This window comes from Tinamus guttatus, unplaced genomic scaffold (genome assembly GCF_059628265.1).
Source record: "Tinamus guttatus ecotype Peru unplaced genomic scaffold, ASM5962826v1 Tinamus_guttatus_pri_ptg000067l, whole genome shotgun sequence".
Taxonomy (NCBI): Eukaryota; Metazoa; Chordata; class Aves; order Tinamiformes; family Tinamidae; genus Tinamus; species Tinamus guttatus.
In genome coordinates, this window is record NW_028288601.1 from 1,545,890 (window position 1) to 1,572,582 (window position 26,693).

Here is a 26,693-nt window from a genome sequence, read left to right on the forward strand (position 1 = left end):
ACGGCAGTGCTCGCTCTCTAGGAACATCCCTCGGCCGCAGCCAGAGGCCGGGACCCCCCGGCGCTCCCATGGGATGAGGACGGGGCTCCCGTGCCCAGGCGAGCCCCCAGCGGCAGCCCCTGCGTCCTCGACAGCCTTCCGCTGTGAGGGGACGTGGAAAGCACCTGGTGTCTGAGGAACTCCCAGAGCCCCCACGCAGACGCAGAGCGCTCCAGCTCAAGCTTAGAAATGTCTGCGCTGCGCCCACAGGGCTGGCTCTGTCTCTGGCAAAGAGAGATGAGGGAAAGGGGCACCGACTCTCACCCTCTGCAGGAAGGCTGCACATCCCCTATAGCCCAGGAGGCCCCCAGCTCCCAGGGGATCACCCCATCACTGCTGCCACTCGAGATGGGGAGGAAAAGCCAGCACCTTCCTCGCACACAGGGCTGCGATGGGAGCAAAACAGAAATTACACACCTCTTCCCACCAAAAAGGGGCAGACCCCTGTATCACGGGCTAGCAAGTTTTATTCGGAGTCAGGATGTCAAATACGAAATCTCACCTCACGCCAGAGCGGGGAGCAGTAACGCATGAGGCAGGACCGCGCTCGCCACGCGCACCCGCCGTGCTCCTCACGCCGACACCGCGACGCTCAGGGGCGGGCAACCCAACGGGGGAGCGAGCGGCATCGCGGCGGCCGTTTTGTTCCTCCGCCCCCATCTCGGGGAAAACGAAGTACTGAATAAAGACAATTTGTGAGGAGAAGGGCAGGGCTCAGAATAAGGTACTAATCCATTCGTCACAAGTACTATTTTGTTTCCTTCAGGTAACATTATGAAAATGCATATTATTGGGTTCAAAGACAAGCAGAGAAGTAAAGTTTGTAATCTTCTCTTAAGAACAGTACGAGGGAATTTGGGACTCAACTCATAGCAAAACTTGCTATTTCTGAATCACAGAAATACTTCTGAACTGTTCATCTGGCATGAGACTAACAGTCTGGGAAGATCTATTTAAAAGCACTTTTTTTTAATTTAAATAACTGTGCATGAGATGTTGGAACTCAGCTATATACTTTAATTTTCAATCTTTTTATAATCTACAATTTTCTTTTGCCAAGTTTAAGATGTCAAAGTGAAGCACAGCACTAGTACACAGTATCTGTAATTATCTTGTTAGTCACAATTTGACTTTGATGGTATCACTGTCCTGAAACCCATTATTAAAATTACCCTTCACTTGATTACAAAGTTACCATTGCTTGAATGAGAGAAAACTCATGAGGAAGTAACTTGGTACCTTTACTCGCTCCAATTAGATCACAAGAGATAAGATACTCTTGAATTTCCTTTTCAGCACTACAAAAACCTTCGAGGTGCACTTGGATGGTTCATGTGCTCTTGCCATGGCCAGGAGGAGCATTGGTGAACAAAGTCCAGGTGCCACCAAGGTCAGCAAGGGGTTTCGGGGGGGTTTCCCCGCACAGTTCTCTGGAGGAAGAGTCACTGGTGCCTGCTCATACATTTTAGGCACTGGCTATGTCATTACTCACTGAAAATTTCCCATTGAGACTGACAGCAGCTTTTTTTCCGCATTACTTGCGAAATGGAAATTTCCTGTCTGCCCCAAACGCAGCCTGAGTTGGTTAGATATAGGAAGGCTAGAGAGAACATTTCCTACTGCATAGACACTAGGAAGTAATCCAAGTGCTGCTGGAACAGCTGCTGATCACTTTGGGTTGCATTTATTTCCACTAAGAAGAGAAATTCAAAGAGCAAAAGTGTCAAATGTCACTTGCAGCTGCAAGACTTGCCACTCCAGCAGCTACGACAAGGTCTACAAGCTGCTCACTCCTAAACACAACTCTTCTGTCCCACCGCCCCGAGTCTCACAACCGGTAACAACTGCTTTGCTAACAGCAAGCACCTTCTGCTGAAAGCCAGAGTGTCCGTTTCTCCACGGATACAGTTTATCCAACGGTATCGCCATTTGTTACTTTTTAAAGGCCTCAGCAACACTTGGAGATAGACACGCTGCAGAAGCGCACGCCTGTGAGCGCCCCAGCCTGACACTGCCCGCGCGCGGTGACCCGTCCTGGCGCGCTCCTCTGGGGCTGCACGAACAGCGGCCGCGACACCCTCCGGCCCGGCACCCCTCGCGGTTTGGCACCCCTCTGTCTGGGGACCTCTCGTCTCCCAGCGCAGCCTCCTGCCTCATGGGAAGAGGGGCAGAACCCCGGAGGCAGCTCCCCGCAGCAACCTGGTGAGTTCTCAGCTTCTCCTCCAACCCACCGCAGGGCCAGACCGACCTGTGGAGATCCCCTGGCACTGCAGAGCCAGAAGGTTCTTCTGCAGTTTGCAAAGCTGCTACAAGGGCTAGCTTTGCTCTAACGGAGGTGGGACAGACATTGCACCTCCCTCCTCAGGCAGCAGATGGACCCTCTACAGTCAGTTGCGCAGAGCAGGGCAGCATTCCTGACCCCACCGCCCTCAGGACGGCGCCTCGCGCTCCGGAGCGATGTGTAACGGGCAGCACGGCCCAAGGCTGCCAGAGGCTGCAGCTCACGTTGCAAGCTCGGTGAGGACTGCCTGCTTAACCTCCCTCTGTAAAGCCACCCGAAAGGCGCTGCTTTTTGGAACAGTGAAGAAATTAGTAGCGGTTTTACAATGGCAATGTGAACAATCAAGCTGCATAGAAGCCACTAGGCAGATATTAAGTTTTGGCAAATTAATGACAATGTTTGACATGCAGGTAGGTACACAAGTTCAAGTACACTAGATTTCAGCAAACCAGGAATTCCATCTGAAAAAAAAAAAAAAAATAGGCAGCTTCCCTCACTGCACTGCAATATATAGCAACCTCATGATGAGGGAGGAATGAAGATTGCTGACTAACACGCAAGGCACAAAGGATGATCACAAGCACGTCAGTGCCTCCCGGGACTAGGGGAAGCCTTAAGAACATAGCCTGAAATTTGCCATGCAACCCTTTGTCTTAACCCGTTTTGTAAACGCAAACACATTTCCACATTAAAGCAACCTGACATATTTTATGAGTCAGGTGAGGAGACCGCTCACATCTATTTTATGAAGACAGAGAAAGTTACTTCCCTAACACACAATCACACAAAACCACCAGTATGCACATTTCTAAAGAAATTCAGTGAATGCACCAGTGGTATCTGAACAAATGTCAGTGTTGGTATTCTTAAATTAACGATCCCTCTTTTCAATTGAGACTAGGCAGCGGGATCACTAAGGTGTTTTATAATGCAGAAGCAGACTTGGAGCAGAAATTAAGTCATGTCACAAACTGGTGGAAGTTACTGGCCTGTAATACACTCACACCACCAGATGTTTATCTGCAGCTCCAGAAACTGTAAGAATCAGATTCTCTCCTAATATTCTGTAGTCCTTCCACCCTCCTCCTGGATTCCTTGGTGGTTTTCGCAGCCGCGGAGCTATGGACCTCAGAAATCAGAGAACTGCTTGTAGCAGCTTTACGCACAGCATAAGAACCTCAGATGTACTCTATAGCCATCTGCATATGTCCCTAAAGGTTCTCGTTGTCCATCAAAAATCATGTGAGTTCAACCACGTCAGAAGAACGAGTCACTCACCTAGCATGAATCCCCCTGCACGCTCCCTGCAGTCTCAGACACAAAGCTGCTTGAAATACAAAGTACCCCCACTGCCCTGTTTCTTCTACTACTTCAAATGCTCAAAAAAAAGGAGGATCAAACAAGCATGTGCTGAGAAGGTGGCGTGTTCCCCATGCCACGAGCTGGCTGAGTCGGGACGAGGACACGAGCACCCACCAGCACCAGTGTGCAAGTCGGACCGCGTCCCCGAGGGCGAGGGCTGCTCTAGGCAGGCAGCCCGTGCTGCAGCATTTACTGCACACACACCGGCCGCAAAGGGCCGAGCAACACCCGCCTAGGAGCCACGGGCACTTGGCTACAACCCTCCGCTCCGGGGTGCCTGAGGTTGGCCTCCCAGTTGCTGGTCAAACTGGGAAATTAGGAGTTAGTAAGTCAGCCATGCGAGTGAGCAAGTGAAATTGCAGCATGAAGCGCTATCTACTATTCCATACAATAACAGCCTGATCCCATTAGTAAGAAAGAAAAAAAAAGTAATAATAATAATCAATAGAAGGTGTCCCAAGAACTGTTGATTCGGATCTGACTCTCGCACACACACACATATGCATTCAATCTCCTACTAGGAAAAGGGATTTTATAGTATGAAGGACCAGTCAACTGGGCTGTTTTCAATGATAGTTTTAATACACTTTCCTCCTCCCTTTCCATAAGTTAATGGTGGGCTATAGTTTTCAGAGTGTTTTTCTGCTTGCATAATGTTCTAAAAATTCTGCTCATTTGCTCCACTGAAAGACATGTGCTTGCAAGTGGCTTGGATGGTTTTTAGCCACTTCTCCCCCACCTTTGATTGCCATGGCATTCAGAGCATCTGAAAATAAGGCAGCTATTTCAAGTTACATTCCCTTCCTTCTCTGCCCACACGTACTTGGCTACCAATTTGAGACAGGGGATCAGAAGGAGCTTCAGGAGTGAGAATAACAATAAAACTTAAGAAGAAAGGAAGTGCCTTAACACAACTTGATCTCCCTGCTCTGCAGCCTTTCGGGTGGGCATTCAGCTACATCTCCTGCCTATTCTTCATGCCCTCATGGCTGCCTGGCACGGCCTTGCCACCTTCCCACAAGTGCTGTCACTTGTTTGGCTCTGTCATGTGTTCCACACTTTCCACGGGAGACACAGGGAGCTTCTCCTGTTCCCTTCTTGCCTGCCCGAGAAATAAACCAAGAATGTTGGGGAGCGCAAATAGAAGAGCACACGGGCTGGGGAAGAGGCCACACTCTTGGACAGCCAAGTGCAAGATTGCAGCCCAAACCGTGGCTGCCGAGGGCAAGGAAGGGAGGCTCGGGAGGAGCGCTGCCTGCGGGAGCTGCGCAGCAGCCTTGAGCAGCACCAGCCCCTCGGCCTGAAAGGGCCACGTCCCACCTTCCCATTTGTCTAATCCACAAGACTTAAAGCAGCCTAAGTTCGACTACAAGCAGAGATGTGCTGACTGCCATGACTTTATGGAACCAACCAAGCTGAAACTAGGCAGACCCCTGAGAACGAGCACATTTTGTTTCTCTCTCTACACAAGTGCCAGTTGCATAAAGTTAGGTCAACATGTGGTAAGCATATGATCCAAATGCAACATTTCCTGGCAACCAGCAAGCCCAGGGAAGGATCTGCGCTGCTGATAATGTAAATGTTTCTCAGGGTTGTTAAAATGAGGGAGGGTAGGAAAAAAAAAAAAAAAAAAAAAAAAAAAAAAAAAAAAAAAAAAAAAGCTGCTGATCTCTGGAGACATAGGCAGCAAACCCCATTTCACCAATCCCATCCCACTTTTCCACCAGTTTCATCTCTTTTTTTTTTTTTTTTTTTTTTTTGGTGTGGTACAAAACCCTAGACATGTGTACACCCAACTCCCATAGCAAATACACTCATAACATCAAGTGTCTTGAAACGAATGACGAAACTGCGAGCAGATCCGGGCCCCCAACTCAAAGCAGAATTAGCAGAATAGTAAAGAATAGGACAAGATGATGAAAAGAACAGGGACCATCTTCCACACCAAAAACAAGGCTATGGCTCTTCAGCCTGGAAGAAGAACGGCTGAGGAGTAAGTCCTTAAGACAATAAGGGAAGGGCACTGAGAGAAAGAGCCTGGAGCAGCTATTCGTGCTCTGGGAACTAGGAGGCAAATGAAACCAGCAAGTTCACAGAGGGCAGGAGGAGACAGTTCCTCCTGCAACCTGCCCTTAAACCATACTGCTATTCACTGCAGAAGATGCTGATGGTTTACACCGCTTCAAGGACACGTTTACAGCGGCTCTAGGTGAATTTTTTTCAACAAAGACACCATTTCTTGCTCACCAAATCCCTAAAGCCAGGAGAGTTCTCTGTATCCTTCCCTTATTTTGTATTTCTCTCAAAGCACAGCAAAGGCAGGGCACCACACAAAAACTTTTGGTTTAACCCAGTGTTACTATTTTTGCATTCTTCATGCACAGAATAAATACGTGGACAAAGACATGCAACTATTTAGTCTGAAGGGACAACTTCAACTAGTGACATCTTCCTCCACCAAGGCAGGGAGCTAAGATTATTTTGGAATTTCTCCAAAAGCAGGTCAAGAACAACTAGTTTCTTAATCACATCAATTCTACAAAGCTTAAATGGTTACCTTCATTTTTAAAAGCATGTAGCTTTACCAGCAGCTTCACGTGTGCTTACCAACGAAAGGGAGTGTCACCTAACTTCTAATGAATTTCTAGTTGGACTGTTGGGCTCAGAGCTGTGCTCAATGGGTCATACTCAACAAATACCATGGGGGTCTGTCTGGGGACGTGTCCTGCTGAACACCTTCATCAATATCTTGCAGGAGGTGACAGTGCTCCTTGCTCCTACCGATGAGACCAGAGCGAGGAGAACAAGGAAGGATCTCCCCACACCTGGAGGGGGTGGTGGTGGGGAAATCCCTCTGAGGATAATTAAGCCTGGAACAGGTCATCAGGCAGGAGGTCCCATCTCCATTCCCGGGGGCTTCCTGGACTGCATAACACCCTAAATGTGGTTTTAGCTCAGCATGGGCCATGCTTTGGCCAGGAGGTTGAACTGGAGATCTCCCAAGGTCCCTTCACACCTGAAAGGCTCAGCGATTCTGACACAAGCCTGGTAAGTAATTTCCACCACAAAAAAGACAATTCCTTAAGTGAAAATTGCAGTGAAGGAGCATCAAAATTTGGCAACTGAGCCTGCAAGCAACAACCAAAGGCTTTCACAGTCACCTTTCTAGGGCTGCAAATAAGCAAGATTTGATGGCTGGCTTCCCTAAAAACGCCTTGAAGCCAAGCAAACCTTGTGTGATTTCTCCAGTTTTGGAGTAACTGTGAGTTTTGTATGCAAAATAAAATGGGATAAGAAGGGTAAAGAATCCCAGAGAAAACAGCTAACCATGTTATTCTAGGCTTGTGAGCAATACATTGTTCTAACACTGCCATGTAACCCTATGGTGACAATGCCAACATTCCTGCACACTAACAGCTATTTTAAGGAGAGGAATGTTTCTGAAAAGCTAAGGAATCATAGGTTATGCCTTTCTTTATCCTGCAAGACCAAAAACTAGGCATGAAAACACAATTTTTCCTAACTCAATCACAGGATGATGGAGCAAATCTGAATCGGAGAAAGAAAAAAAAAAAAAAAAAAAAAAAAAAAAGGATTAAACAGAGCATAAGGTTTTGTTTGCTTGTTTTGCTTTTTTAAGCCCTTAACTACTTCATTAACTCAATGTTGGAAGGAAAATAAGCAAACTACATGCTCATAAACACACTTTCCAAAGACATGTATCTTCTGCATGTCTTAGTTGAAGTGGTCGTAATTGACCCTTCCAACTCTCAGGATTTCTATGCTTCTACTTTTACACTGGTCAGCACCAGAAGCGGTTCATGCTCCAACACAGACAATTCACTGTCTGACAAAACCAGGCAGCTCAGATGAGACAAGAGGCAAAAAAGGCCTCTGCTCCACCCGGCTGCTGCTGTCGGTCCCTTGTCCTGCCCGCACCAAGGTCCTGCTTGTCCTCCCAGCAGGTTTAACACAAGTCCTGAAGCTCACAGCTCAGTTATTCCAACTTGCTTAACATCTTACTATTCCCGTGCTTGTTCAAAAGTTGTTCAGGCAGGGTGCCTGCTTCTGCCAAGCAAGCCCAAGCGGCTCTTTCACCATCCTTATGGCCTCACATATTCTGCAGCACAAGCTCCAAAATCCTTCACTTCCCTTCAACCCACCACCTTGGCCACCTGAAGGAAATAGAGTAACTTTAGCTGCCTTCAAACAACTGTGTAAAAATCAAGCCCACGCTGACCTGATGACCTTGTGATGTCTTTGAAGCCAAGAACTAACACTACGATTTCTTGTGGCTGTAAAACCACCTTCCTCACCACAACACTGCCTTAATGTCACCTGGGACACCTACGTTGCTCACTCAGGCTACTGCAGTGCAAGTCCTCTCATACAGATGCACGCACACACACACAAGCAGCATCATTAACACAATTCTGTTTTCCTATGGCTACAGCTCTTTTAAAAACCTAGGAGAGGCAACTGCCCATAGAGGCATTGGGAATGCAAGTGCTGACATGGTGGCAGACCAAAGTTTCGCAAAAGCATCACTGGCAGCTATTTTTAATAAGTTCTTGATAATTTTTAAGTAACAAGTGTAGAGTATTTGGAGCCACAACTCAAAGAAAGTGACTTTCCCTGTTCGATCTTTCCCCTTTAACATCAACTCCATGCCTGTATCAGAGTAACTGCTGTAGCCAACGCTCTCATGCATAAATCACACCAAGGACAAAATATGTTTATCACATGCTTACCCAAGGACCTTTGCTCCCACACCCCGCATTCAAACACCTGCAAAAGCTGTTTATTGCCTCATATATCCCTCCCTGGTAAACCTCTCTCCCCATGATTAAGCAAAGCAGTTAAAATCCCCCCGACATAACCAGCGTGCAGGCTTCGGCACAGCACCGGGTGTCCTGCCACAGGACGAGGGGCGCTGCCCTGGCACCGGGCTGTGCCCGTGCGGCTCCAGCGGGGACCTTTGCCGAGGCTGCTGCGGAAGGAGAGCGCCCTCGGCCCGGGGGTGCAGGGGGCACCATGAGCAGCGCCATAGGCTGCCGTGCGCCCCGGCCCCGCAGCTCAGCTCCCCCAACACGGGGACGAGGGGACAACGGTCGTGTTGCTGCTGCTGCTGGGTGTTGTGTCCAACGCCCGTCCCACGGCCTCCTGCCCCGCGTCCCACGTTCCCCCGAGGGCTACTCTGCGCTTAGAGCAGCAACACGCTCTAAAGGACAACTCACACACCCCCAAACATGCAGGCATACACCTTGTTGTCTATACTAAAGCTTCTAATGTGAATAAATGGCTTTTCAAACTTTTATTCTTTCCACATATACAAAAACACATTTCTTCCTAACTTGTCGCCCCCCTCCACTGCTTAGGAAAAAAACCCTTCACTTGAACAACCTGACAACTAAACTTGTCCCCTCCATTGCCTACTACTGAAATACAAGATTTATGGCATTTAGACAACTGCTAGCACAGCTGCTATACAACTCACCGATTGCAGTTTTTAAATTCTTTGGAATGGGGTATTCTTGGTAATAGGATAAAGATGTTCTCACAAGAGAGGGAAACCTCTCCTTTGCAGTTAAGAAGTTAAATAAACTACAGGACAGCAGGTCTTTGGATACAGAGAAAGGCCACGGAGGGCTTCAGGGATGGGGGCTCACATTCTGTTCTCTATCAGAAGAAGCAAGAATCCACAGCTCCAAAAGAGGACTGATGAAAATGATGCAAGAAATTATAAAGAGAGAAAATGACTGCAATTTATATATATATATAAATGAAGGTTATAAAATAAACCTCATAATATGAGGTTTATAAAATGAAGGTTTTTGCAATGAAGCCAAATCAGTGGAAGTTCAGAAGGTGACTGGAGTGCAGGAGTCCAACGGCAAATGAAGTTGCATGCACCTTTTTAGCAGGAGTCACAGGACAACCTGTCATGGGTTTCTCCAGCATGGTGGAGAACTAGAGAGGAAGAAAAGGTGCAGAAGGTTTCATTCTGACTTGTATGGAGGGCATTACTGACACCAGAACACTGGGAAGACAACAGAGCAGACTGATCAGCACATGACCATGCACTGGGAAATCAAGAAGGGAGAATGGCAAGGTAAAAAAAAAATCACTCCAAAAGCATGAAAAGGTGAACAAGAAACTTCCAAAAATGCAGACTTCAAAATGTTCAAAAATCAGGTCAGAAAAGTCATAAAAAGTTAGTTCAAAAGGATGGAGGAACAAGTCTCAAAGCAGCACCACTTCTTTGGGTGCATAACGTCTAACTTTCCAAATGAAGTATAATAGACCAGTTTGTTTAAAACTATATTTTGGGATAAATGAAGAACTCACAAGAATAATGCAAAGTGCAAACTAGGAGAGACTGTTAAAGAAGATAAAGTTTATAATGTGAGCACAGGAGAAAAAAATAGGCCAAGATCAATAAGGAGCAGAGATTTAATGAGACATCACAGGCAAAGAGAAATCACTATCAAAGTACTTACATAGCAAGACAAGGCAAGATGTCAGTAGACTACTTGGTGGGGAGGAAAAACGAACAAAAAAATTCTAAAGACAAATAATACCTTTGATAGGTATTACTGATGGGATTAACATGGCGTTTTTGCACTGCTCCTCACTCAGACAACTGTAAACAGACGCTTAGTGCACAACCAGCACCGAAGGAGTAAGACGAAGGAATAAAGGAAGACACGACACATTCTGACATTTTATAACTGACTAGTTCAGTTGAACTGATGAAGTTCACTCACCTTTTCTTTCAACCATCTTCCATCTTTAAACCTCTAGTCAGTAAGATCTGGTGGAGGACATCATACCACAAGAGTGGTGTGGAAAAAGAGCAAAGTAAAGTGTGCAGCCTAACATTTAAAAATAAAAATATTTCTTTTTTTTAAAAAAAAAAAAAAAGAAGAGTTGGATAGTTGCAGAGTAGTCATCTAAATTCTATTCTGGGGGGAAAGATGCAGAAGAAATTGAACACAGAGATGCCTGAGGGACACTAAGCAGATGACCAATACTCGACCTTTATTTGACATCCCTAGGTCTTGATAATTCTCTCTGCTTTCTTATTACAACAGAATTAACCTTTGTGTGTGTGGGACAAGCCAGAGATCTCTCTCAAGATGGCTTTTGTTACTGGGTTTTTTGTCTTCAAAGAGAGATGCGTAAGATAAGCACAGACAACGCTACCACACTCTAAGAAAAGTTGATCTTTTGATAATTATAAGCTAATAGCCATTACCAGCTGACTGCCAAACCAAAAGCTGTTTCACAGGGTTTTACAGGCACCTACCAAGCCTAGGGTTGTATCAGCTTTTCATTAACAGCTGGGATGATGGAAGAGCAAGAACACTGATTCAATCTGAGGACAGGACAAGGCTAAGATGGAGTGCAAATCCAGTGGGAGACAAGATAAGAACTCAAAGTGATCTTAAACTGCAGAATCTACTCTGAAAAGGCCTCATTGGATGTTTCCAGAAGAGAGTCATGAGAGCACCCAGCTGCCTAGAAACACAGGTTTTGAGGACAGATTGGAAGAACTTACTCTTTCCTTATCCTTCAGACACAAGGGTGTTCAAATAAGAGAGCTCCTGCAGAGGCTAGAGCAGCATCTTCCCCCTGCCCCTGCCGGGGAGCACAGCCGGGCAGGTGCCCTCCTGGAAAGGGGGACACGGGACACCAAGATCCCCGCCAGACATTCCTACACCTAGACAGCAGCAGTGCACACAGATAATTTGTACGTGCTTAGCATTCTGGGAGCATTTTTATAACTATCAATTATGCTTACAGCACTACATTAAAAGCTAGGATTCTTGGAGGAGGTTGGAGGTGACAGATCGGATTTCAGCGCGTTTCCAGCTTCTTCGCTCTTGATTCTCTGCCTTCCAGAACCCTTCTCACAGACAGGAGCTCAGCTCCTTCTTGCATCTTCCCTTCCACCTTGCTTTATGAATTAAGATTATACATGGCAGGCAATTCCCATTCTTAGTTGTGGTGTACTTTTCCTCTTTTCTGTATCCACAAGTTTCCCATCTTTCCCCTTCACAATCTCTTCATTGGTATTTTAGAATAAGCTGCAGCATAAGCAGCAACATTCACAGGCACCATTCATCAAGAGCAATTTTTACACCACATCTCTAGAACAAACAAAAACAAAACAAACAAAAAACACACAGAAGGGAAAGACTTGCAGCTCAGCTGCTCTAACCCAAGTAATAACACAACTGCTGTGGTCTTTCTGCTGATCCTCAGGACAAATAGTTACATGCACTATGATGAGATTTGCTCATACTGATCACAATCAAAATCAATTTTCAGCTTCTTTAAAAGAAGTGAGGATCTTTCTTGCAATATATGCAGATAGATTTGAGCCACCTCCACTCTTTCTACATTCACCAGAAATCTCAGTGTAAAATCTGCACTCACATTGCAACTCTGATTCAGAAATCCTTTCCTGGTGCTTGCTTTGCATACACCATGTAGAGCGTTAGCAGTCTTTTGCACAGCTATGAGGCTTCGCTTCTCATTTCCATGGAAAAGCAAGAAGCAGCAAACCCTATTTAGCAACATCCTCTTACCCTTGGGTAAGCTTCCCACACACGCCTCTCCCCCCAAAAAATCCAAAAGCCACACAGCAAAGCTGGGTATACACACTCACCACGCTCCTGCTTCTCTGCTTGAAATAGGTTCACACTCCACAGGCTGGGCTTTTAATCTGTCCTTTTTTTTTTTTTTTTTTTTTTTTTTTTTTTTTTTAAATCATAAAGTTCATCAGTGTTTTATCCATTTGCTGCACACAAGCCAGGAAGAAAACAAACCTGCAGACGGTGAAAACGCTCCGGTGGCTGCTGAGGCAGCGAGCACCGTTTCGAGTGCCACCCGTGTCCTGAAGGTCTCTCTCTAGCCCCTTTATTCATTATGCAAAAAAATACTTATACTTGGAAGTTTCTTGAAAAAACTTCACACCGAGAAAGCTAGTTTTTAAATTCTTCAAAAAGCAAGCATGAGCAAAATTTCACATAATGGTTCGTTCCCAGTCAAAAACACATCCAATCCTCCACGAGTTCCAATCATGTTGAATCAGAAAAACTCAAAGATACTTCTTCAGGCTTAAATCAGTTCACCTAGGCCTCCTCCTAGAGGGCACAGTTTGGTCTTACAAATACACCTCCAGAACTGAGTCCTCGCAAGCTGACTAGGAGATTACTCACAGTTACAGAGCAGTAAGAGTCAAAGCTAAGTTTTCTTGTGCTAGAGACTGCAGCTTAGGAAAGAGCCCTTTAAACATTTCTGCAGAGACCACTGGGCTTGTCTGCGATAACAGGGACAACGCTTGTGTGAGCAATGAATGGGAGAAGGTGGTAGGGGAAATCCTTTAGCTGCCATAATTCTTAGCTTCAAACCTTGAATTTCATGTTTGCTGAGCAAGAGGAGAAAAGTAGGAAAGAAAAATGCTCGCCCACTATCACTAAAAAAGTGCACTAAATATTTGTGGGCTTGCTTCAACCAACAAACCTCGTGAGAAACTAAATTTTGCTTTATTAAAAATAAATCTGTTAATGCATATGTTCTTCAAATTACTGGGTTGGTAAAATAAGCTCTATATGCACTTCATGTGCAAGCACAAGCAAGGGAAGAGGGTCCTTTCCAGAAAGGATGATAACGTTTTTACATAGCATGGGCATTGATCCAGAGTACTCCCACAGTCCAGAGAGGGAAGGGGAAAATGCGAATGACCTCCTGGATGGAGAGAGAAGGTGATCCCAGCAAAGCCCCTAGCAAGCCAGGTTCTAGCATAAGGCTGAGGCAAGTACTACATCTTCCTACTTCAGAGGGATGCTGCTTTGCCTCCACCTCCAGACTCATCCAAACAGGGTGAGAATACCAGAGTCCACAATCCCCAGTTACAGAAACTGGCAGAACCTTGCCAAAAATCCACTAGTACTGCAGGGAGGAGGAGGGGAGTTCACATTAATTACCAGGCAAGTTCTGCACAAACTTAACCTTGAACGTGCTAGAGAAGGCTGGGCAATGTTATCTTCTGTAGCTGCGCTTTGAGAGCCAACTCCTCAGGACAGAAACCAAGCCAGCTCGGTTCAGTGCAGACTATAGCACGTGATTATCTGCTTTTCTTCTAGCACTTAGCCCTGAACACAGTCTAAAAACATCATCTTGCCCATTTTGCCTATATCGCAACAGCCTGATAAACACACAGCAAACTCTTACGTTACCAAGAGGGGACAAATACAGGTCTGATTGTTACTGCCAGTTACAAAAGCCAGTATTTTATTCAGGAACTTCCTGGACCTACAGGAAGGAGAAAACTAGCTGGTATATGCTTTCCTTTAAAGGGCAACCACAAAAATTAGTATTTGACATATGATTTGAATAATTGGTTTAGGAAAAATCTAATGCTCCTTACTCAGTGGCAGTTACACCCAATACATGTTTCTCAGTCTACATGAAAGAACTTTGCAGGTCAGGTGTCCTGCCTTGCGCGTGCATGTCTTTACGACAATGACTCTCTTCCAAAGGGAAGTGGAGCTGTCCGTAGCACTTTTTATTAAATAAGTGCAGACACCTCTTACAAAGGCAAGAAAGACATTTTCTTATGCTAATATCTCATAAGGTGTTCACTATCCAGATTAAGTCTCTACTTATTCCCAAAACATTTTCCATTGCTGAAAACCAGGAGGCGACATCTCTGCCTCTGGAGCGCTCAGGGGTGAGAGCTGCTGTTGAACGCTGCACTTTACGCTACAGACACCAACATGAAATTCTTGCGGGACCAGTCCTAGCAATTTCCAAATGTGCTGCATCTAAGAACACTGTAGAAGCTCTGCTTTTCAGAAGAGGCCGCGTGGGCAATACTTGCTGTAAGGAAAGACCTTTTTGCTGGGCATTTGCACAGACCCACGCTGGGTTTCAGCCCTCGGCTCCCAAACGCACACGGCAAGAGGAGCTGCGGGGCACCCTGCTCCAGCCGAGCACACCTCCTATACAAAATGGTATAGGATGGCAAGAGGAAAAACAAGGGATAGATTATTTCAACAGGGCTGAGTATCAGACCTTAGCAGAGAATGAAGAGGTAACCTTCACATTAATGAGTGTGCTAGGAAAAAGGTCTCACAAGAACATTTATCTTTCTTCAAAGAGTTTTCTTCGTATTTCCCCATGACGGCCTAAAAACAGAGGTGCTAAGTGTGCTTAGTGTTTCAAAATCCACCAGACAGGAGGGCTGACACAAAACTAGCCCAGAAACCCCTCTCATCAGTGGTTTCTCGTTTGGTTCGAGGGATTTAATTCACATTAGAAGTCAGTCTCTATTCAACCAATTAACAAAGAAGTGATGAGGCAAGCAGATTGGCACAGAGGGACCATAAGAAACTATTTAAGAAGTAAAATTGCTCCAGCTACCACACACGCACAGCATCCTCTCAGAAAACATTATGCAAGAATGTTGCTCTAATATAAATCCCTCACTGTCTGTATAAACTTTTACTCTCCCTTCCAAGCAACCGGCTGCAAGAGCTTATTTTAAGGAGGAACCAGCTGAAACTTTCTTACAGAACTCAAACGAAGCTTATGAAAGGTCTTTTAACACTGAAGGAAGATTCCAGAGTGTCAAGTAAGTTTGACCTAAGAGGATTCTCTAATGAATCTAATCACCAGTTGCCATTATTTTGCCATAAGGACTTCTCTTCAAGACCACACAAAACTTACCTGCTTAGCGCAAAATTGGCAGACCTCCAGCGTTTATAGAGAAAAATTGTAGCATGTTTTTGGACAAAAGTATTTGTTAAGTATCCCTATTATCATGAGAGGTGCTAAATGCACTGTAAAGGCTATTTTGGGGGCAACATCCATTGAAACACCGTGCCTGGACCAAGACTGTCAGGTATGTACAAGGAGCTCCAGGAAAGCCAGGCACGGCCAAGGTGACGTCCCCAGGGACAATCTTAATACTTGTTTGGGAAGTAGGAAGACTGTGTTTTAAAAAAGGAGGAGTGGAGAGAACATCCCACCCTCAAGCCCAGACAGTACCACAGAAACCGCAGTAATTGGGAAGAAAGGGAAATCATTAAAATAAATAGATTTTAAAAAATCAGGAAGCAGAGTGAAAACAGGGCAGAAACCTACAACATAGATGCAGTAACAGCTACAGACAAGTAAGGAGAGACAAGCGTTCTGAAACAGGCAGAAGCATTTTGATGTACTCTGTCCACAAGTCAGTGTTCATTCCCATTCTTCCAAATCAAATATCTGCTGTCTGATATGCATTTATTTCTCTCCAAAATTCTCAGAGACTACTGGAGTTTGCCCCAGGGAAGAAAATAAAAAAAAAAAAAAAAAAGAAAAAGAAAAAGAAAAAAACAAGGCCGCTTAACCTCCAAATCATGCCTATTACTATTCTTCCCCAAAATTCAAAACCTAGTAACCTAGTGTCAAGGGATTGACAAAAGGTGGTTCAGAATTTGGCATAAGTGGCAGCAGTATAAAAGTAAGTGGATCCTATTCAACAGAGCCCCCTGCAAGGGGATAAGTTTAAGGGGGGCAGCCTGTCGTGCCAGCGCACACCAGGACGGGCTTCAGCAGCGAGGGGTGGCAGTTTTGAGATCCTACAGGACCCCTGCAGCTGATAGCCCCTGTAGCTGGACAGGGCAATAGCTCGTTTTGCTTTCACGTCAGGAGAGAACAAAACCAAGCAAACCCTGCAAAAGAAGAAGTGGCTTCAGACAAAGTCAGGTGAGGTGGGTAGACCAAACCTGTTCAAACAGAACAGCATAACAAGAGCCTTACCCTGCACCCCCACCTCCCTCCACAAAAACCTCCATAAAGACAGGAAAACAGTGGTTTATTTGCATACAAGGTAGGAAATGGTAAAGATGACAGATCTGTTCTCACAATAGCCCACTACCATAAAAATACTCTCTGCACCGCAACCAGTGTCTGATAGAACAAATTAGTGAGATCCAGGAAGTGTAAGAGTATGAGCCATGATGCCACCATTGCAGAAGAGCCAAGGTGGGAGGGAAAAAAAAAAAAAAAAGAGAGAGAGACAGAGGAAGGCTCATTATCACATTTCTGCTTTGGAGGAGGTTTTGGCCAAGTATTTAAATCTGGACTTGCATTAAGTTTACTGAGTCCTTACAGCAGCCAGGTCTGAGCCGGACAAGCTTTCAGGCAAAGAGTGACCGCATCAGGAAGTCAGCATTCACCAAAGAACCCATTTCAGCATTTTTTATGGTTAAGTCGGAGCGCAGAAGCGAGGCAGCTATCTGAATCGCTCAGAAGGCTCCATTGTTCCCTCTTCCGAGGGATTTTTCCCCGGCACAGAATGGGTGGTGTGTGCAGAGGCAGCGAGAGATGGGGGAAGGGGGAGAGCCTTGGACGTGAGGAGGGAGACAGAAACACACAGCTTTAAATACGGACGTCTTAATTTTAAAAGTAATTTCCTACCTCCCACTGCAAGTGAGGCGGGATATTTCTGATCTGAAGTTTCCGACTCCTGCAGACGAATTGAAGAAAATAATTAAAAAAACAGAAAACATCATTGCAAGATAAGGCTATATATGACAGTGTCCACATTTAAGTATCTTTCTTAAGAGGCACAAAAACAAATCCGCAGCTCAAAACCCAACAAATCACCAGAAAGAAATCTCAGGTCAAAACAATTTGAAGTCCAAAGAGCTGGTACAGTAATACTTGTTCTGTATTTGACACTGCTACATTTCATGGAGTCTCTACTTGAGGACTATTTCCATTTAAGCTTTCAGGTCTAGACTATCTAACTTTCTCTACAATAAACGGGCATAATAATCCCATATATTTGTATAGGATATTTTCTCCCACCCTTAAATTATTATTTTTTAATTCACCAAGAGAGAATGCTGAGGATTCTGTCATTATTCGGCATAAAAAGGGGAGGTTAGAAAATGGATGCGCGCATTTGTTTTGCGATTAGGCTGTTCATTAACCTAGAGGACTTCATTTTAACATTTGTACGGGAAAAGGTTCCTTATCTCTGCGGCTGGGGGAAGGGGTGGAAAGGAGCAAATTCATTGTATTTTCTCCCCACCACCACCACCACCCTGCCCCAGTTTGGCTTATCTAGCAAGTAAAACGCTCCCTTGGAAGCGCTGCTGTGGGGCCTGGCCGCGCAGGCCGGCCATGCGCGGCCCGCGCCGCCTTTGTCTCCTCCCTTCCCCCAAAGTGGGAGAACAAATAAATGCCGGAGATGCCACGAAACCCTCGGGATTTTGAGGAATGTGTAGATTAACGCGGTTCCGGCTGGGTCAGGTAGCGCACGCCGGCTGGGTCAGTTTGGTTGCTCTCACAAGGAGCCACGAGCCGGGAATTTGGGGGAGGCAGAAGGGGGAAACTCGCCCCAACGAGCTGGGCAGGCCACAATGGCGTCCGGGTTCTCCCGGACCAGCTAAAGTAAGAGCCTTGTGCTCAAACACGGAGGGCTGCTATTTTAATTGCTCAAAGTTGACCTCTCACAGAAAGCTCCCCATTTTAAGGGCTTTTTACAGCACAATGGAAGTTTGTTAAACTTATACAGGCCAGTAAAATCTTGCGACGAAACAGGTTTTGGAGATGTTCCTGTCTAGCAATAAAAGGGAAGGCTTTCATTTCCCCTCGCAGTTCCTTTTAAAATACACTCCTTTCCCCAACACTGCCACCCACACACTCCGTCCTGCCACAAAGTGCACATCTTGAAGCGCTTTCCTCCAAAGACATGGAGGCAACCAGACCCTTAACATGGAAAGTTCTGGGATTTGGTTTTTGTTTTCCCCAAAGTTCTCCTGACTAAGAATTTATCCCCAAAACACTATAGTGGCCACAAGACCAGGAACAAACGTGCTTTCTCAAAATAAATAAAACTAAAAAATAAGTGTGAGCAGGTCTCAGTCATGCAGCGCTTTTCAGTTGTTTTCGACCCCTCTCTAGCAGGCAAGGGCTCATTTCATCGTTTGCTCACGGTCACGCAGGGGGCCGGGAGGTGGAACAAAACCCCAAGGCGCGCGCAGCCCCTTTTGAGCTGCCGTTTCCGATAACAAAGGAGGAGAGGGGAGCCGCTTCACAGCGAGAGGGGCAAGAAATTCCTGCGAGGCTGCAAAAATTCCCTTAAATCGTGATCTCCGTGAGGGACGTCACAATGAAAGCGGCCACGCTGAAATGGCAAAGCTGCGCCACGCTAGCAAAATGACCTCGCGCAGCAACCTGAAATTTGAGGGTTTGGTGCTAAAAGTAGAAAGGAAAAGAGAGTTTCTCTCAATGTTAAAAATACTGGGAAGTTGTAAAACCATTTAAAAAAAAAAAATCACCAAACCCACAAAATTGGCACTCAACACTCTATTCAAGGCGCTTCAAATTGTGCCGTGCCATTAGTGTCTCGCACTTGTGGCTCCCAATTAAAATTCATGAGAGCCTCGCAAGGAGCAGCGCGGCTCGCGAGGAGACCGCGCCGCGGGCACCCGCGGCAAACGCTCCGCCGCGGCAAGAGGTACCAAAGTCCTTCCCCGAGGCACGTGCACGAGTTTCCCATGCCTGCCTGCCACTCCACGTCTCATCCCAGGGGAAAAGCCTGCAGAGCTTCCATTTTGACTCGCATTTCCCCACCACCAAAAAGAGCCTAGATACACTCATATATTCATTCAAAAATCCCTTTTCTCTTCCCCCGTGGCTTTGCAGAGCTCAGAAGCATGATGCAACTTCAGACTTCCCCAGCAGAGAAGCAGCCAGAGCGCCCGGAGCGGGAGGAAGAGGAGCAGGGCGAGCAGCGCGGAGGAGCCGCGCGGCAGCGAGCGGCCCCGCGCTCCTCCGCCGTCCGTCCGCGGCAAGAGTGAGACACCTATTGCACGGAGCGGAGAGGTCGCTCCAGAAGCACCGGGAGAGCGGCAGGAAGCGCCTCATTCAAAACTGTTCACACCGGCAGCGGAGGCTCGGCTGCGCCACGGCCAATTCCAGCTGCAGCCACCAGCGCACGAGTTTCAAATCTAGTCCTTATTTACACTTGGGATTTTTATTTATTTATTTATACAAATTTTCTTTCTACACTGTGGCTGTGTTGCAGTTAGCAATGAGGGAAGCAAAACGACTGGGCATAAACACAGCTCCATATACGACACAGGAGAGAGAAAGCGGGGGGGAAGATAACGTGGGAGCACATTCCTGAAAATAATTCCTTCCACCTCGGACATGAGCAGCTCTTTTCAGGGTGCTCTCCACCTCACCCAGCCCTCTGCCTTCAGCGGGATGTGATGTGTGCAGAGCTCGAGCTCTTGTGCAAAGTTCATGCACCCAGGCTGCGTGAACGCATCGGGCGTTTTTAATAGTCTTAGGTTTGCCTGTAACTGCTCTATTACCATAGATTAATCAATAATTCACCAAAATTCTTAACAGGTCCTTAGGAAAATATTGCCAGCGTGTCTCATCTGTGCAGCTCATGCTTGCACTTTTTCCACTCCCAGGAGCTGTGTTTTTTTTGTTGTTGTTTTTTTTTTTAAATACATTTCATTCATTATAAACACACATCGCTGATGGTAATCACCTGAGAGAGGAAAAACGTCTTCCTGAGTTATGCTGAGGATTTTACTCTGTATCATATGGAAGTTCCTGAAAGCTGCCTGCAATTCACACCCGCGTGAACAGGTTTGTACGCTTGTTTCTGTCTCTCAAACAGGCCAACAGCATCTTTTAGTGGGGAAAGGGGAACCAGCCCCACTGGTTCCTCCACTGAGGATGTCCACGGCCCACCAGCAGGTAAGGACTCACTTTCGTTAAGAGAAATCACCCCCTGTCCAACTCCTGCTCGCAGACACGACACAGGTAACGGGATCGGTTACTACGAGCAGCTGCTGCTGCTGACGGGACATTAACAGCATGTCTGTGCTATACAGGCATGCCGGGATAAAAAGGATAAAGCAGTGTAACAAGGACAACTTACTAAAAGCCACCTTGGTGATTTGCTAAAGAGAAATCTCCCATATGCAAATACAGAGCAAGTAGCCCCAAAGGAACTCACCGCATGACCAGAACAACAGAAGTTGCAGCCTTCTGCCCTACACATTCCCTCTTCCTGCTTCTCCATGTACATCTCTCTTCCCTCAAGCCATTAAACCCTCCTGAGTTAAAAGGATCTCAAAAATTGGCCATCTACAACTTTCTGGGTTAAACAAACATATTACGTATGCCACAATCTCATTATATGTTTTATGTGACATTTAGCAAAGGCAAACGCACATAAAACCCCCAAGCTTCTTAAGGGATAATGACAAAAAAACAAACAAACAAACCCGTACACCACAGGAGAGACACATTTATAAAGGAGAAACAATTAACCACCACGCTTTTTCTTACGGTCCCTCACAGGTATCTCGAAAGACTAAGTTCAGTGTTTGAAGGAGAGAAACAAGCAGGTAAGAGACCACCACCGTATCCGTGCTCCTCACGGACCCACCTCCACGTCCTCCCTCCCACTAGAGGGCTGCTGCCTCCTCCCTTCCTTCCCCTTCCTCAACATAACACTCCACATATGTAACTCCACATAATAATCCATTTCATTTCAGCAGCCGTGCGAGCTATGTGCCAACATTAGCACCTTAAACAGCACAAAAAAGTTTTAAAATCTTCTATTAAAAAAAAGAAATATGTTTGAAAGGATTAAGTGAACATGGACGATTTTGGTCCATTCAGCTGTTTGAACTTAACTCCCTACGGGAGGGGAGGCAGGTTCCCTACCTTTTCCACTTCCCGGGAGCGTAAAGGGCAAGTGCTTATTTGCTGCCTCCGTTCCGAGCGGGCGCTGCTATATCGGTAGCCTGGAAAAAGCCTTGGCGCGCGACGCCAGGAGCGCAGTTGCGCTGGGCACGAGCACCCAGCGCGGCGGCAGCGGGGCTGCCAGCAGATCCCCTCGCCGGAACGACACGGGCATTTCCTACACCCAGGGCACCGGCAACACAGACCTCACACGAGCCCCAGGCAGCTGCAGAAGGAGTTTGGGGTTTTTTCTTTTTTTTTTTTTTTTTTTTTTTTTTTAAATACACAGTGGCTAATGACGTATGGTGGGAAAAAAAATAATGATGATTTCTCTGTAAAATGCCTTGATGTGAACAGCCATAGAAGCAAATTTAGGGACTCCTATCCCCAATGCAAAACTGCTGTTCATCGACTTGAGTTTACAGGGCAAGGGGAAGAGGGGTCTCGTCTCCTCTGGGACAAGAAAAACAGGCAAAACACTCTGAAATGCTGCACACACCGCTCCAGTTTTACCCCCCATCAAGTGGTCTTAAATAGCTAACACCTGATCCCAGCAGAATGCATGAATGTTTCTAATGCTTCTCCACTGGAGGGGAGGGAAAAAATAAATAAAATTAAATAAATAAAGAGGAATTTACAGGCCAAAATCCCCCTTAGCTTGGCACGATGTGGGGAGGGTGCAGACGAGGCCCCTGCACAGCTCCCCCTGTGAGGGGGGCTGAGCGTGAGCCCATGTCCTGACTCCACAGTGAAACTCCCTTCATTTGATTCATCTCTTTTGTCTTCAGAGTTGATTCTTCAAAGCACCTAACACAGTTAAGACCACCAGAGCAAAGCTTACTCAACCTGCACTTTAAGCCTTCTTCTCCTATATGTATTTCTGTAATCTAATTTACTTATTCCTTAATGAGCAGCTCTGATAAATACAAAGGGTCATATTCCCTCTCTAGAAAATAGACGTGCTGAATTTTTGTTAAAAATGCACTTGGGACCAGTAAACTGGCAAGTGAGGCTTTTGTATCATTTCTAATAAAAAGATATCAGCGCCCAGCATACACACCGGCCAGGGCAGGCTGGAGGCAGTCGCTGTGTTTGGCCCACTCAAGCTACCAGCTTGTGAACCAAGAAGCTCGTCTTGATGCCTTACCTCAGAAAGGACCCAGGAGGGGTTTCAGACACCTCCGAGCTGGCAAACACGACTGCTTTTTGCTGCTACGGCCGCCGACCCGGACGGTGGGAGGCGCGAGGAGGAAACACTCCTGCTCCCGTTCCAGCCCCAAGCCAGCAAGCGGAGCAGCTGAAGGTAGAACGAGCCACAGGCAAACCGCACCACACTCCTCTTCGTGACACGCAACCCAGGGCTCGGACTTAAAGGCACCCGGTATTACCCAGTGAGTAATAAACTCAGCATATTTCACCCCACCTCTCAAGGCTGCAAGACACGCAGGTTGGACCCTGTTGCCAGTTTTGACAGGTGCACAGCAGTCGCTGGAGCAGCAGTTTTGGAGAGGCGCGTTACTCCGGCCCTTGGGCCACCCTGTGGATGGCCCCGTGCCCCGGGTTCCTCCCCGCGGCTGCGAAAGGCCCCAAGGGCTCCCAGCTCTGCCTCTCCCTGGAGCTGCCGCCCGGGCTCGGGATAAACTCCAGCATCGCGCGTGGGGAAACGACAGGACCTCGTGAGCAGGACGGAGCTCGGGAAGCACGGCCAGGAGAGCGGCAGGAGCCCCGCCAGCCGCAGATACAGCAACTAATGCAAACTTCACTATCGGTTCCTGATTGGGTTTAATTTATTCAGGTTGGCTGGGTAGTATGTTTTCACTTATTACCATTTTCTCCAGGATTCTATTTCGACAATTCTTCACACTACTAAGTAGACTAAAAGCATATATTCATTATTTGTAAATCCCTACAAGCGGGCCATGAAGACACTTAAAAAAACAAACCAACCAACCTCTAAAGATTCCACCACTTAACCATATCAATGCCAAAGTCCTCGTTTGCAGGAGGGGGGAAAAAAAAAAAAAAAAAAAAAAAAAGCACTGCACACTTTCCAGGTGTTAATTAACATAGGTTGTTAAGATTTTTTTTTTTTTAAGAACTAAATACAACTTAGAATTTTATGAGACTTTCCAGCAGTATCTTTCAGTAGAAAAATGGCCTTCCATCCACCCTTAATTGGCATCTCTGACATTTCAGCCCCTTTCCTCTCTCAGAATCCTTCAGAGAAACTGATTTTTTATTATTTATTTGTTAAGCAGTAATTTCTCTTTCCCTCTCCTTCCCCAGCACTGGGTTCCTCACACATTGTGCTACTGGGGTCATTTTCTCTAGGGAACATTTTAGAGCTATGGCCACTTGTCATTTATTCTCCCAACTCATCACAAACTCACAACTAACTGGGATTTAGGTAACAGCAAAAACACTCGAGACACCCACAAAAGACCAAAAATAATGCCTTTAAAAAAGGTGTTTTCATGTCCAAATATGTGAAAAAAATTGCTTGTGACCTGTCCTAACCAACTGACCCAGCACTCCCTTGCTGATAGGGCATAACGCGAAGTTAGAGGCTGGGGAGCTCGAAGCAGAGAAAGAAAAAGACGGAGTTCTGAGTTCTCAGCGAATTCGGTGTCTTTTGAAATGCCAAGGGAAGAGCAAGAACATTGAGGATATTCTAGCAGGCGTTTTAAAGAAATCAAAAATGTGTAAGCATTTAGGTAATGGAAGAAAACAGAAAAAAGCCAACATGAGGCTTTGCTGCCCGAGCAGCTGCTGGACCTGCCATCGCAGGGCTCCTCTTTTCCTTCCTGCCCCATGACCACAACTGGCTCCACGAGGAGCTCGGTGGGAATACGTGACACGGCTACCGCAGGAGACGCCAGCGCGCGGGCAACGCGCTTGGCTGGGGCAGGAGGGCACCACATTAGGTCTCCTCTTTAACAGCAGCTCGGTGATTCACTCTGCCGAGATTAAAATATTTAAATAACAACTAACTACAACAAAAATCAGCAACGTTCACAGATAAACTCAGGAGTGACCACACTGTTAACATCAGCTTGCACTACCACAAGGTTTGCTTTTAAAAAGCTGTATTTGCAGAAAATAGCAAAAATACTTCTAGGGTCCTTTGTGTCACAACTATAAGCAGGGAGTCTAACCTATTTTTGGTCTTTTTCAGGCCAGGTTCAAGTGAAACTAAGGCCGCTCCTGCTCAGTTTGAGGTCACCAGATGCCTCAGATTAACCACTCAGATCCAGTTCTTGTCTGAAGCAGAGGGGAAGGTAAAAAGTAATATGTAGGGCTTGAAATAAAATAGCAGGAGCTGCTCCAGGTACGCACTAGTCCTGTGGCTGAAAACCTGGGCACATGGACTTGAAGCAGACACCATAACACATCTGATATAAACTCCTCACATCGAGAGCAAACTACCTATAGGGGCACAGCTCAACGTGGGCAAGCGGAGGTGCTGTGGGAGCACCAGGACACGGCTCCCCACGGACAAACCTGTGCGGTGTCTCAGGCTACTGCACCAAAACTGGAATAAATCCGTGCCCAGTTCTTCAAGTTATCCCTGAGAACTGGAAGGGAAAAATAAAAACACCGTGGAAAGACTGCTGCACCACCTAACTTCTCGCAGCTTGCATGCTATAACTAGAGCAAGTGAACACAGAGTGGAGCAGGGTTTTAAGTGGGTTTGTAACCCTCAGCTAGCAGACAAGCTGCCTGGCATTTTTAGATGTCTTCAACAGCGTAGAAGGATATTAACAAGGGAAAATAAAACACCGATTTGTTTAGGAATCTGTTCGTATCTTTAGATATTATTATTTTATAAAGTCCTGATGCGTAAAAGACAAAAGGAACTTAAAAACAAATTTAGCAAGAGCAAAGAGCAACTGAACACGGCCGTCCTCAAAGCAGGTGCGTGTGCCCGTGCGCAAGGGCCCACGCGGCCGCCCCGAGCAAGGCCAGCACTGCGCTCACTGCCTGCCGTGCTCCTCGCCCCTCGCAAGCGCCCGCAGGGAGTCTGCTTACACACCAAGGCTCTTTAAAAACAGCACACACACAAAACCAAATCTATTGCTTCCTTGCTGTTTTCCACTCTTCAATCTCAAGACAAATCAGAACTGATTAAAAAGCAATGGCAAGAGCTTGTTTTAGAACCTCTTGACATGCTAAAGAATGAGATTTGGTAGAATTTTTATACTTGAGCAGCACTGAAACAGCAAAAATTCCCATTTTACCAGAGATTTCCTGCTAATATTGTTTGAAAATAAATTTTGCGTTCCTTCTCAAAGAATTCACCACAGTGAACCTTCACACTAGTGAAAAGTATGTACTTAAAAATCAAAAAAAAAAAAAAAAAAAACCCACACACAAAACCCAAGAACAAAGCTATCAGCTCTCATTTTGATACTCTAGTAACTGCTCTCCTGGCACACGTGGCTGGACCAACTGGATACCAACAACAAAAAACACGTGCAAGTCATGGCCCTCCCTAGCAGCAATTCCACATAGCTCCACACTGATGGGATGTAACGTGTGTGAGATGTAACCCTTCCGTGGAGCGATAGAAAGTGCGGGGTTGCTGTTAATGCCACCAAATACTATTTTTTTCTTCCTGTCTCCTGCCCTGCAGGAGACTCGCAAGCACCAAAATGGACTACTCGGCAGTTCAGTTTTGTCATTTTTATGCTGAATGCCACCAGATGCAGAATTTAAAAACAAAGTATTTGCTTTCTCTAGACTTAAATTATTTACAAAGGGAAATAAACCGAGCTAAAGGTTTTCAGATAGTATAGTGGCTTTTTTGTTCGTTTGTTTTAAGTAATAATCTCTGAAACATTCTCCCCAAAAGATAACATCCCAATTCAATTGCACAAAAATTGCAGGGACAGAATAGCACCAAATAAAATTATTTCCTACTTGCAGGGGAAAAAAAGATTACATTATTTAAAACAACTGCCTACTTCTCCCTGACAAAAAAAAATGTGCTATACTTTCAAAGGATAAATATATTCTTTCAACTGAGATATAGAAGATGTACACATTTTGCATGCATACATGATTTTTTATACATTAAGTTTTGGTCTAAGGACAGAACACTGAACGTGTAACTTTGAATAACCTGTTTTTTGAAGTTAACTTTAGTAACATAGTTACATCCGTGCAATGACTTCTATGAACACAGGTATGCATGTTATTCTCTCCCTTTTTAGGTGGTGATAAAATCCAT

General features: G+C 45.9%; 1 protein-coding gene across 1 annotated transcript in view; it reads right to left on the bottom strand.

The window, feature by feature from the left end:
• The window catches only part of IGF2BP3 (insulin like growth factor 2 mRNA binding protein 3), a 102,346-nt gene that overhangs the window by 62,443 nt on the left and 13,210 nt on the right, over positions 1 to 26,693 (bottom strand). The window contains exon 4 of the mRNA XM_088519701.1: positions 17,159 to 17,207. Coding sequence (XP_088375827.1) covers positions 17,159 to 17,207 — 49 coding nt within the window. The remainder of the gene's footprint in view (positions 1 to 17,158; positions 17,208 to 26,693) is intronic.